Source organism: Pelmatolapia mariae, linkage group LG5, assembly GCF_036321145.2.
Source record: "Pelmatolapia mariae isolate MD_Pm_ZW linkage group LG5, Pm_UMD_F_2, whole genome shotgun sequence".
NCBI lineage: Eukaryota > Metazoa > Chordata > Actinopteri > Cichliformes > Cichlidae > Pelmatolapia > Pelmatolapia mariae.
Genome location: NC_086231.1, coordinates 767,386 through 780,246, shown reverse-complemented (window position 1 = coordinate 780,246; position 12,861 = coordinate 767,386). Strand labels below are relative to the sequence as shown.

General features: G+C 47.6%; 3 protein-coding genes across 5 annotated transcripts in view; all 3 read left to right on the top strand.

Moving 5' to 3' along the window:
* nicn1 (nicolin 1) overlaps positions 1 to 12,861 on the top strand; it is a 581,340-nt gene that overhangs the window by 363,239 nt on the left and 205,240 nt on the right. The gene's annotated exons all lie outside the window — the stretch shown is intronic.
* Positions 1 to 12,861, top strand: part of grm7 (glutamate metabotropic receptor 7) — a 171,815-nt gene that overhangs the window by 54,573 nt on the left and 104,381 nt on the right. The gene's annotated exons all lie outside the window — the stretch shown is intronic.
* LOC135932968 (putative nuclease HARBI1) lies at positions 6,453 to 7,139 on the top strand (the record flags this gene model as incomplete). The annotated part of the gene is made up of 3 exons (XM_065470760.1): positions 6,453 to 6,584; positions 6,670 to 6,781; positions 6,862 to 7,139. Coding segments are annotated over 3 exons (522 nt in total), but the record flags the coding sequence as incomplete, so codon positions are not given.

Genomic DNA, 12,861 nt, shown 5'->3' with positions numbered 1-12,861 from the left:
TCCAGTAATGGATGAGGAGAAATTTAAAACAGCATGAAACTATAAAAAGCTGCAGTTCCAACAACATCCACCGGTGGCAGCAGTGAGTCAAATAACCCGCCTGCTAGAAAAGCCGCCCGGTCTCTGTTGATCATTTCCTCCCTCACCTGTACGGGGAGTGTTTTTATAACTCACCTGTTTAAATAATATGAGGGATTAAAGTTTGCATTATAAGGGGCGTGGCCTCTTTGACTGATGATGGCACAGGTGGCTGTAGCTGCTAGGTACATATATCTGAACGGTTTGTTCAGCACTGAGACAAAAAACTGAGAAACAAGTTAAACTTGTAAAAGTAAATGGACAGCGTGAGCCTGAAGAACTACAAATCTGTCCAAATACTTTTGTGAAAACATCTTGTAGTCTGTCTCAGGTAGCGTCTCCGTCGTGTCGGTGATGCGGACAGTTTGCTCTGTGCTGCTGTCACAAGTGACCTGACGCAGCCGCGGTTCATCCGACGCTCGTGACCAACGGTGCTGTCAGAGATTAACACGCCGCTGGTGGCGGCTCGTCACGCAGGCCTCATTAGTTCGTGAAATTAAGATCATTAAGAGAAACCAGCGACGAGCTCGGGACGAGTCAAATCATGAATGATTGAATGGATGCACATATTTGTTGGTAGTCAATGATTTGACTAAAGCCACAAAGGGCTGCTGCTTTTTGAAAACAGGAGATAGGAAGAGAAATAAAAACAGATTTTTTTTCATATGCGTCCGTCACATCCATGCACTTTTTTCCATGACTTTGATGTTTTGAGGAGCTCCGGCTGAGTCCTGCAGAGGGCTGTGAAAGGTTGAGAGTTCGAATCCCGGTCCAGTAACCTGCTCTCTATGAGCCGATCAGTTCCATAACCGAGCTCACATTCATCGGCTGCTATTATTATGAGTGCATTCGGTGGATGCAGCAGTTCGTCTTCGTCTCCACCTGCTCCTCTCTGCCGGTATAAATAGATCAGTTGGAGCTCAGCATCTTTCCCGAGCTTCCACCGGGACATTCCTCATTTAACTGCAAGGAATTAGCATATTAGCGCCACTTTAGAGCCAATCCCGGGCCACGATGCTGCCAAGCCTTGTCCTGCTTCCACAGGAGTGGAGCCAAAGCAGGCGGCCAAGAGAGATGGAGGGAGCGGAGTAGATCAGAGAGCGCCACGTCTTCCATCTTCAGCCAGCTCACACATCCACCCACCGCTCTCCTCTTTTAGCATCCCTCGTCCTCCGCCTCCCCGCGCTGTGATGAGCGGGGAGAACAAAGGCCTGGAATTCCCTGGGATGGAGGAAAGTGGCTGCGGGCGAGCCGCCAGCCTTCACTTTGAGCTGCTTCTGCCTTGTTGGGAGAGGAAGCGGGTCGTTCAGAGCGAGCTTGTCGGGCTCGAAGGTTGATCTGAATGGCGTCTTCATTCTCACGACGCCAGGAGACTTCCTGTTAGCCGCGCACATCTCAACTGTCGCCGCCTCTGCGTGATGCCGCCCACCCCCGCAGCCTCTCAGCGGGCTGCTTCGTGTCTCGTCTCTCCGCCCGAGAGCGGCCTTCAGCTCAGCACAAAGAGAGAGAGAGCGACTTGAAGGCGATCAGTTTGTGGGCTTCTGCTTTTTAAGGCCTGACCGGACAAAAAACATGGTCAGGAGCGGCCCGGTGACTCCGCCTCCATCACTGCGTGTGTTTTTATTACTTTGACACTTTGCAGATTTTTAAACGTGTGCAGGATTGTTGTCGCGTGTGATCGTGGGTCGCTCCACACTGATTCAGATTTAAGTAAATGATCGATGAGTCCCGCCTCCTCTGAGTACGACCCTCCTCACTGGCCTGTCGCTCGCCCTCCTCATCGTCTCCGTGATAAATTAAAAGTATTAATGGGGCCGCTAATGAGGTAATTAGTTTGTTGAATTAATGGTTAGCTAATGTTTTCTTTCCTGACAGCGCACCAGGTGGACCCGGTGGGTGGTATTAATATTAAATCTGTGTTTTTGAAGATGAAGGAGAGGCCCAGCTGCTGCCTCGCCTCGCAGACACGCTGCTTCCTGATAAACACAAACTTCAGCTGCCAATTGTGGAAACGGTGAGAACACCGGTCGACCTCTGAAACTGAAAGCACGCAGAAGCGTCACGGTGAAGGCAGAGGCTTCATTATCTTCTGTATTTGTTTTAGTTTCCTTCAGTTACTCTGCACTGAGGTCAATGTGAGCGCGTGCGACAGATGACCCGGGAGGACGAGCGTGGCGAGCTCGCTTGTGCAAAGATTTTGCAGGTTTGTTCTGAACCACAATCAGCTCGGAGCTGCAGTTCTCACGTTGTCTCTCCAAACTGAACGGCACGGCTTGTAATTACCAGAAATGACCAGAATGACATCATAACCATCAGAAACACAAAGGCAGGCTTGTGTTACCCGAGCGTGTCGACGCACTTCCTTTAAAGGAGCGACGCAAACAGCTCGCATCCTGCTGCTGTGACGCTTCGTTCGAGCGTCTTCTGCATGGACGAGGCCCAAAACTCTTCTGTGATCGTTCTCGTCCTTTTCCAACAGGTATTATGTGCCAGCTGGCCCGGCTTCACTAACCCCGCCCCCACCTGGAGAGCAGGCACACGGATCGTTTCACTGGAGCTGAAAGGACGCCTCAGGCTTTGATTGATTTTAGGACTGAGGAGGATTTGGACTAGCAGACTGGAAGAAGTTTGGTCTGGGGCGTGTCCTCGGGCCGGATAGCGAGCGCGGGATTCACGCTCTGTATTAGAAACTGTGCTAAGAGAGAAACAACAGAGAACTCTGTCTGTTTGTCCTGGCGTCAGAGCCATGTTGATTCCTCTTAACCTTATTACCAGCTCAAAAGCGTTGCATCGTCTCATTTCAGACCCACGTTTCTCAGCGCCATGGCATCACAAAGTGCTCCGTTCCATTACTCTTGAACCTGCGGCGGGCTGGAGGTGTAATGAGCGGCGGCAGGCACAGTACCAGCTTAATGTGTCCTCGGAGCTCGCCTGTCGAGTGAGGCGAGCCACCGAGGGCGGATTCATTGCTGCGAGGAGCAGCTATCTCTGTGAAACACGCCCGGCGCAGAGCCCAGCGACATTTAGGAAGGGCCGCAGAGAGCTGGACGCCGCGGCGGGGGGCGTTTGTGTGAGAGAGCGATACCGAGAGGCTGGAGCCCGTCCACTCACGCTCAAGTGTTTGACTGCTGCTTTTAGCAGAGCGAGGCTGAGTGCAGCCTGACCGAGCATCGAAAACAAGATGAATGAATGAGCAGCCGTTTGTCCGTGATTGCTGAATGGGCTCTGGGCAGGTGGCGAGGAGTCGAACGCTCGGGTTTGGCAGAAAGATGTTCAGACGGGAGGAGAGGCTGAGGGGGTGGAGTAAGGCAGAGAGAGCCGAGTGGACATTAAAGTCATCAGTGTGCTCGTGTTTCACCTAAAACACGTGCCGAGTCGTACCTGTGTCTCACCTGTTCAGCCACGCCGCTGAAACTCAAAGCAGCAGAAATAATCAGATGAAGCTCAGATTCGATGATGCTTCGTATCAGCAAGAACGTCATAAATCAGAGATGCTTCAGACTTATTTATGAGTCACCTTTTATATCAGCAGAGAACGCACAAACTGCTCCGAAAAATACCCCAAATACACAAATAAAAACGATAAAAATGACACTTAAAATAGCAAAATACAAAATAGCCAGAGAGCCGCTTCAACAGGGATGAAAGCGAGAACCGGATCTCGGACGTGACCGCACCGAAACAACAATGAAGACGCTCAAAGTTTGCTTAGACATTTTTATTGCATCTCGTCATGTTCCTGTGTTTCCCTGTGCGTGCTGGGATCCATGATCTCACCCTTATTTTGAAAGTTCCCGTTTACCCTGAGCAGACTCCTGGTGTCAGACTGTCAGTGGATGATGTTCAGGCTCCGCTCCGGGCCGTGACGTCGTGATGTGGACCCTCTGAAGTGCTGAAGCCTTCCTCTCAGCCGTCAACTGGGCTGAGCTCGGCTGGAAGTGTACCATTCAATTAGGTGAGGTCACTGAAAATTTAATTGGCAGCGAGGTCATTATTTAAGCGGCCGCGGACGGCTCGCCTCGCATCCCTCTCCCCCAGAATATTCTTCTTCTAATGACCCCCCCACCTCCTCCTCCTCTCCGGTTGTAGGTGACAGCGAGGTGAGGATGGAGGGCGCAGTAGGACAAACGAATTAACAGCATGAGATTAAAGAGAGGAGCACGCCTGATGAATTATGTAAGCACGAGTCCTGACCGGACTTAATGGGGCCGCTGTGTGGAACGAGGCTTTTAATGTGAAAGCATCTGAGGAGTGTGTGTCTTTGCATGAATTAATCAGTTACATTTAAATAAGTGTCGGGTAACGTGTTTCATGAATTAAACACGTTTGGAGCCGAGACCTCGCTCACCTTTAACAGCCCGTGGGCCGATGTCACCGCCCACCGCCGCTCTCCTGCTCCCGCCATCGAGCCACACACCCTAACGTTAGCTTAGAGTCCGGTAATCAGTAACATCACCAGATGAGATGCACGCCAACATGGATTCTTCTTGTAGTTGTAGCTGTACTGTCGACCTGCTGCTGGTTGTTTTCATCTCTTGTCACTTGTGTGTTGTCTCTTTGTGGTCTTTAATGTCTCATGACCTTAGCTGTTGTCTCTTTGCAGTCCTGTTGTGTGTCTTTGTGGCTCCCGTGTGTCTTGTTTTGGTCTGACGTTAGCTTGGGTTGGTGTGATAACGGCGGCACACGGAGCGCGGTGTTAAACGGTTTCAAACACACTCCCTGGTCTGTAGGACGAGGCTCATAAACCGTGTGGCGCAGGTACCCCGCTTCCACCTCGCCGGCCTACTTAATCAGAGAAATGTCAGCGCCTTCACCCGCTGCTCCACTTTCATCCATGTTTTTATGGTGCCAAATTAGATCCTCGCTGATGAGGACTTAAAAAAGCCAGCAGGCGGAGAACCGGCAAGAAACAGAGACGGGCGAGGAAGATTAGAGGAGGGAGAGGAAGAGGAGGATGAAGGGATGGAGGCTGAGTCAGTCGGTCTGTCAGACTCCTGCTGGAGGTGAATCACAGTCAAGCTGAATGCTGATGGTTTACAAATAAAGTGATAATAGCAATGCTCACACACACAGACACACACAGTGAGTCAGGAAGTGAAACTGTTCTGCAGATCGTTGTTTCTGCTTCATTTAGCCGTCCATCAGCAGGCTGGAAAATAACAGTGTGTTGATGAATGCATGCACGGTCCCGTGTGTGTGTGTGTGTGTGTGTGTGTGTGTGTGTTGCCTGATCGCACAAAATGAGCGGCTGTAATGAAATCTGTGATTGCTGCACCTCAGGCGAGCGGGGTCATTGTAATTAAGTGTGATTAGGAGGCAGCGTTTCTCGTTCTCCACCTCTGATTCACTCACAGAGGGGCGACTGCACCGCCTCTCCTCCCACATATGATACGTGTGCACAAACGTGTGCACGAATGTGCGCACGGGCCTCATACGCCTCTGGTAGAACGACGGATGGGAAGAGATGTGAAGTGACGTGGAAATAACTGTCTTTGCAGCAGATGTGTAGTTAACCCAAGTTTGTGCAGAGAAAACAGAAGGAGGGACTTTTATTTTGAAAAGTCTGATTGGCCGCAGTTCTTACAGTTAGCCTCTTAAAATCCACCTTAGCTGATTAGGGGAGGGGCTACCTTTTGTATATACCGCTATGGTGACCAGGGCCCTGTTTCAGAAAGCCGGTTTAGTGCAAACTCTGAGTAAGTATACCCTGAGTTAACGAAAACTCTGGGTTTTCGGTTTCACAAAGCGAGTTTAGATTAATTCTGAGTGAGTTACTATGACGACACACTCCGTGAAGCTAACCTGCCCCCTAGCAGGTTTACTTCAACTAACCCTGACTTTCTCCGCCTCTTTGTCGGAAATCTGACTGTAGGAAGTGTGAGACATGGCGTGCCCCTTCCTTGAAGAGCCAGTAGATGTTGAAGCCCAAATTCTCCGCAGAGCTCTCCGCCGGGAGAGAGTGATTAGAGCGCGTTTGGACATTTTATCATTTCCTGATGATTTTCTGTGTGAACGTTACCGTTTGTCAGCACAATCTATAATTTATTTGAATAACATCCTCAGGCCTTATATTGCTCATGTGACACATCGCGGACATTCTCTCAGTTCTGTACATATTATTTGTATTGCACTTCGTTTTTTTGCAAACGGGAGCTTTCTGTATAATATTGGTGACGCTGAGCACGTTTCCAAGGCTACCGTCTGTCGGGCAGTCAGGAATGTTACAGTTGCACTGAAACGTCTCCTGTACTCGTTTGTGGTGTTCCCCGGTCATAGACCCACAAGATTTATCAAAGAGGGATTCCACAAAATTGCAGGTATCAGGATGAACAAAACCTAATTCATGATGCGGTGATACTTGAACTACTACTTAAATTTTACATTTATTTTCAGGGTTCCCAGGCGTGATTGGCTGTATAGATGGCACTCACATTCCAATCATTGCTCCTTCAGTAAATGAAGGAGACTATGTGAACAGGAAGTCTTTCCACAGCATTAATGTACAGGTACATAGTTCCCTGTAGCATTTCAAACTAACAAATGATTTCATTATAGTAATGGATGCTAATTTGTGTTCTCTGCACTGTGAAGATCATATGTGATGCTGCCAACATTATCACAAATGTGGAAGCCAAGTGGCCAGGCTCTGTTCATGACTCACGAATTTTTCGTGAATGTACACTGAGCACAAAATTTGGACATGGTGAGTTGAAAATACTTTAAAATATATAAAGACCAATTGCTACAGGGACATTTGAACTGAAGTGTATCCTTCTGTCTTAGGAGAGTTCACTGGCTACTTGCTTGGTGATAGGGGGTATCCATGTTTACCCTATTTGCTTACCCCTTACCCTGACCCTGAACCGGGCCCACAGCAGCGATATAATCTGGCTCACTGCAGGACAAGAGCCAGAGTTGAAATGACTATCGGAATGCTTAAGGCCCGGTTCCAGTGCCTTCAAAGACTCAGGGTCACCCCAGAAAGGGCATGTGACATTATTGTGGCATGTGTGATTCTTCACAACATTGCCACAATTAGAGGAGAACACTGTCCTTCTTAACCAAACATCAGCAGTGATCCAAACCATGAACATCCTGACCCTCCCACGGACATACAAGATGGAAGAGCAGTCAGAGACACCATATGTCACAATCATTTCCTTTGACCCATCACCTCAACATGTTGAAAGAAGAATAAACAGATTTTTGGTTCAACTGGCTTTATTGGTCGCCTGTATTTCCTGTACACAAAGTATTAATAAGTATATTATTATGTTGTTCAAACACTGAAATAATTCGTCCATCTCTGACCACTTCACCCACCCTTAACTGATGTTCCAGCAGTAAAATCTCAATCTTGGTCTTTTGGATCTGCTGCTTGAAGTGTTCCATTTCCAAGTCGCATTTTTTTACTTTCTTGATCAAATAGGTCTTGTACAGCTGCTTTACAGGGAGCTATTGAAACACAGAAAATAGCATTGACATTCATAGTACATACCTACTTAGGTTGGTTGTAAATCAGTGCTGAACATCTTACTGAGGAAAGGTTTGTTGGAGAAGTGGCTGGACCCTCTTCCTCTGCATTTCCATCATCACTTTGTTAGAGACATAGAAAGTCCATGGTTTTATTATAGTACCACATTTTATTCAATTGTTATATTTTCCATTGTAAGATGTAAACCTCATAAAGTGTCTCTGTTGCTTCCTCCTCTGTAACAGCTGTCAATGTTTCTTCATTATTTTCCTGTAGTAATGAAATTAATAACATTGCTGTTCTACTGTAAACTCATATAATCTGTGGAGTATTAAGAGTACTCACAACTGCATGTTGGTTTGGCTCAACAGGAGGCTGCACCAGATGCAGTACACCATCACCATCAACTGATAGAATATGAGGTTTATACAGGTCACTTATAACTTATAAGGGACCAAATGGCAATTAACAAACATATACCAATCACCTTACACTTCATTGTCATTATGCTCTCAAAGACAACCAAGACTGAGGGAAGGCAACATCAGTAGGAAAATAACTTCACTACAAAATAATTCATTATGGTAAAGAGTTTATCAAATGAATGAGTAGCACTGCAAAGGTGAAGAAAGGATGTATGCACATCATGTGTTATTTTGAATTTACCTCATATGTAGGCACTTGTGTCTTGCGGGGTTATTGACTCAGAGGATGTCCCCGCAGAGATGCCTTCAGCCACGGGGCGCCCACTGCTGAGGGCCAACTGCTCAGCCTCTGTGAGTGGTGGTGGTGGAGGACCCCCACCTGTTTTTCGGGCCTCCGCTTTTTTTCTGTTGGCTATAACGGGTCACATTTGAGCCTACAGAGTAAGCAAATATGTACTTGTAATGTGCTCAGATAATTTCAATAAGTGCTTACAGAAAGAAAATTAATGTAGCCTCTAACTGCAATTGATTTACATAGGACAAACAGACCAAGCACTATGGCTCATAATACAATTACACCTTACTTGTTTGGACTATATTTTTATTTTTCATTTTTACTTGCTGCCAGGAACGTTTGGGGCCTGTTGGGTTGCACCTGCGCTCACATCACATCACAAAATAAAATGTATGAAATAAACACTAAAATGAGATATAATAAAATAACGTGTTAAATGGGTGGAAATCCCTAGATCAATGTTTAAATTAACACTCACGCATTGACTCTGTCGGCTATGTTTTGCCATGCATGCTCCCTTTCTTTTGCAGCTGAGGCTGTGTTACTTTTTTTCCGCAAAATATGCATGTTATCGGCATATGCTGCCATCAGAATTTCGGCCTCAAGCGCTGTAAAATACATTGACCGCGCCTTCTTTCCCTCCGTCTCCATGGTGCCTCGCTTAATCTGTGCTCCACTAATCAGGGCTTTATGTATCCTCGTGCGCGCGCTTAACTTGGGGTTAAAGCAACTCCGCGTTGATTGAACTAATTGTTATCAGCCTTTCTGAAACCGAATATTCCGAGTTGGACAGTTCGGGGTTACTCAACCCTGAGTATCATTTTTAACTCTGAGTTTTCTAAACCGGCTTTCTGAAACAGGGCCCTGGTGTTCAGCAATTATAAACCTGGAGGTCTTTTTGTTGTCCTCCTCTCGCTGCTCTTTGTTTCTCTTTGTAACTTGTAACTTGTAACTTTGTAACGTCTATTTTAAGGCGTTTTAGGTCTTGTTGTGTTGTGTTACGTGTGTTTGTCGTGTGTTTGTGTCGTTGTATGTCAGACAGCTATGAGCACAAACATGGACGCGTCTGAGACTGAATAAAGAAAGCTAAACCCTGGAAGTAGACTGGCTTTCTCATTTCATCAGAGGTCAAAGGTCGGACGTAGCAGCTGTGTTGTAGGATTATGTTGCTATGCTGCAGTGTGCTGTAAGCAACTGTTTACAGGGATTTAAAGACAAACTTCCAGGGACTGCGTGACACTGAGTGCAGCACAGTAACAGCTCTTTGATACTGAAGTAACTGAGCTGTGACCAACATGGCTGCAGCTGTTCTTCCTCTCTACTTTTAAGATTAGGCTTCAAACTTTCCTTTTTGCTAAAGCATATAGTTAGTGTTGGACCAGGTGACCCTGAATCCTCCCTTAGTTATGCTGCAATAGACGTAGGCTGCTGGGGGATTCCCATGATGCACTGGGTGTTTCTTCTTCACTCACTATGTGTTAATAGACCTCTCTGCATTGAATCATATCTGTTATTAATCTCTGTCTCTCTTCCACAGCATGTCTTTATCCTGTCTTCCTTCTCTCACCCCAACCAATCACAGCAGATGGCCCCGCCCCTCCCTGAGCCTGCTTCTGCCGGAGGTTTCTTCCTGTTAAAAGAGTTTTTCCTTCCCACTGTCGCCAAAGTGCTTGCTCACAGGGGGTCATATGATTGTTGGGTTTGTCTCTGTATGTATTATTGTAGCGTCTACCTTACAATATAAAGCACCCTGAGGCGACTGTTGTTGTGATTTGGCGCTGTGTAAATAACATTGAAATGAAATGTGAACAGGAAGTGGAATCATGTAGTGGAGGAAGCAGAGGCATTTTTGTCCTCAGCTTGATTTTGAGTGGGTACGAGATGTTCCCAGTGATTCGTGGAAATTAGCCCTCAGATCAAATTATCTCTGAGACCCTCGGCGGGGTTCCAGCGTCGCCGCTCTGGGCCTTAAGTAAAGATCATATCCTTCAGCCACAGTCTTCAAAACGCAAACGGCTGGCTACAGGAGCCCGCTGGGCCCAATTCAGATGGATGGATTGTTTTATTTTTAGGGAGAATATCGTCAGTTTTACCCTCTAAATGTGCTGTTATCACAGGCACGGCACATCCTGTTGAGACCTGTGAGTGAGGACTGTGTTATCTCACTGCTGCAGCTCAGGGAAACATGTCACCCTGGTTTTAGCCTGAAATACAGCAGCTCTGTTCATTAGCGCGTCGTGAGCTTTTGACTTCCTGTGTTTGTTCCGGGTCTCAGTTTATTTGAGGCCCTTCTCTGTTTGCCGAGAGGCTGCAGAGGATTTTTCTGTCAGTCACAGAATGATTTGAGTGATGTGTGTTTCTCATTCAGGGACTCTGCTGAGGAACTTTCCAACAACGTTTGATGTCACACTCGCACACAGTTTTAGTCTTTAATCATTGGCTTTTGGCCAAGACGACAAAAAAATGTAAAGACTGATCAGAGAAACCGACAAAACTAACAAATGTTCAAAGTGTTACTGTGAGCAGAGAAAAACATGGCCGACACCAGTGCAGCAGTGACTAAAACACTTTGACCATGACGGCCTTCACTGTGGTGAGCCGACGATCTCGCGAACAACGATTGTGACTGCTGATTACTCACAGGTGTCGCCACTGCGAGGAGATGCCTCGGCACCATGACAGAAACCTAACGTCACGCTGCCAGAGTCGGGCTTGCTGATTGGACGACTGCGTTGGTGCCAGCTGTTGTTGTGTGTGTGGTTTTATTTTGTTAACGGAGTGCAGGGCTTCCCGGAGCATCGCACTGATCCACTGACAGCTGTCTGCACGTCCACGGCGAGGACGAGCTGCTCACTCATGATTCGGTTACTTTTACAAGCAGCAGAGATGTGAGACTGGAGGAGATGAAGATCCTCGGCGTGTGATTCTCAGGATAAAACGCTGAAATGGTCGGTCTGAACACGCTGACATGAAACACATCATTTTAGATTCGGTGTGATCTGCTGAGGATGAGGACGTCGCTCCTCAGAGAGAAATCCCTCTGCGTCTGTACGATGACCTGCAGGTTGCTCTCCAGCACGCCTGACTGAAGTCCAATGTGCCGATTCAGTTCAGAGAGCCGCCGCTGCAGCAGATGTGGCCCGCTGGGTAATTAATGGAGGGCGAAGGACTCTGTCAGAGACGCGAGAACAGCGAGGAGATGGTGACGTAACCTCCACAGTTAGCGCTCTCGCACTCAAACAGTGTTTAATGGATCTAATTCATGTTCAGCGCTGCCCCGTTTTTAATTAGAAACTGGACGGGCCGGACGGCGTGCAGACGGAGCGTGCTCACAAATCTCACATGCTCATATATGTCTTATTTTTATATGAGGCAAAGATCAAATTCAGCTTCTTCTTCTGATACCTTCAAAATAATAAGGAAACAGATTAGAAATGGAGACAGAATGAGCGATGCTCAAAAAGCACACAGCCACAAACCAGCACGATCATCAGAGAGAGAAGAAGCAACGATTGGATGAGACGAATCCACGGAAACCTCCATCTGGGGTCTCCGCTGCCTGTTTGTTTTGACCTCTAACCCCTCTGAAGGTTCAGGTCTCACAAGGAGGCTCGCAGCGGCGCCGTCCTCCCACACAAGCGCTCGTTAATAGACATCAGCGATGAGCAGAAGGTCAGTAAATCCGAGTCCTCTGCCGTCGTCGCGGCGCATTAATGTCAGATGGAAATGCCAGCGAGCGTGTCGGATCATTGCTGAGGCCGCCGCGCCGCTCTTCCTGCCTCTGATTGGCTGTTTCGTTTTCCTGTCAGGGCTGCCGATCGATGCTTCAGCTCTCCCGTCATCTCTCTCCTCGCCTCGGAGGCGTGGACCGCCCTCGCCTCCCAGCTCACCTCGCCGTCTCAGATCAATGCTGGCCGAGTTTTATTGAAGCCGGCAGGGGGTGAAGAGGAGGCTCCACCCTCCACGGCCTCATCACACAGGAAGTCCAGTCATGTGATGTGATCCATACAAAGCGATTCACACTTCATAATAATCCTTCTTTGTCTTATTCTGGGCCTTAGCACCGCCCCTCAGACAGCTTCTTTCTCATTGGCTGTCCCTCCTCAATACAAGGAACAGCAGGTAGCTGATCCCAGCTCAGGTCAGTGAGGAATTTCCCCCCCCACCAGGTCCCACCCCTCCACCAGGTCTCAGGTACTGACTCAGTGACATCACACAGAGCAGATGCTGACGTCATGATTTGAAGCTCAGGTTTAGTAGGAACATCTGGAACAGGAGCCACTGATAAATAGTTTCACTTCTTTGTGTCGTTTGCATGTGGTTTATTTTTGAATGATTTATTTTGAACATCAGATATTTTCTCTGGCCTGAAACCAAATAATGGAGCTGAAGTAAATTTGCATGAATTTGCATTATTGACGGAGCATTTTTCAGTCATAGAAATATGAATACGTGCTGGAGGTGTTTGCAGGTGGCTGCTGAGCAGAGAGGCGTGCTCTGTGGAGGACATGACTGTCATTGTGGAGGGGATAAGGTCACGCCGGCCTGTTTTTGACGCTGCGAGCGTCCAGCTGTTTTATTTTAGCGTC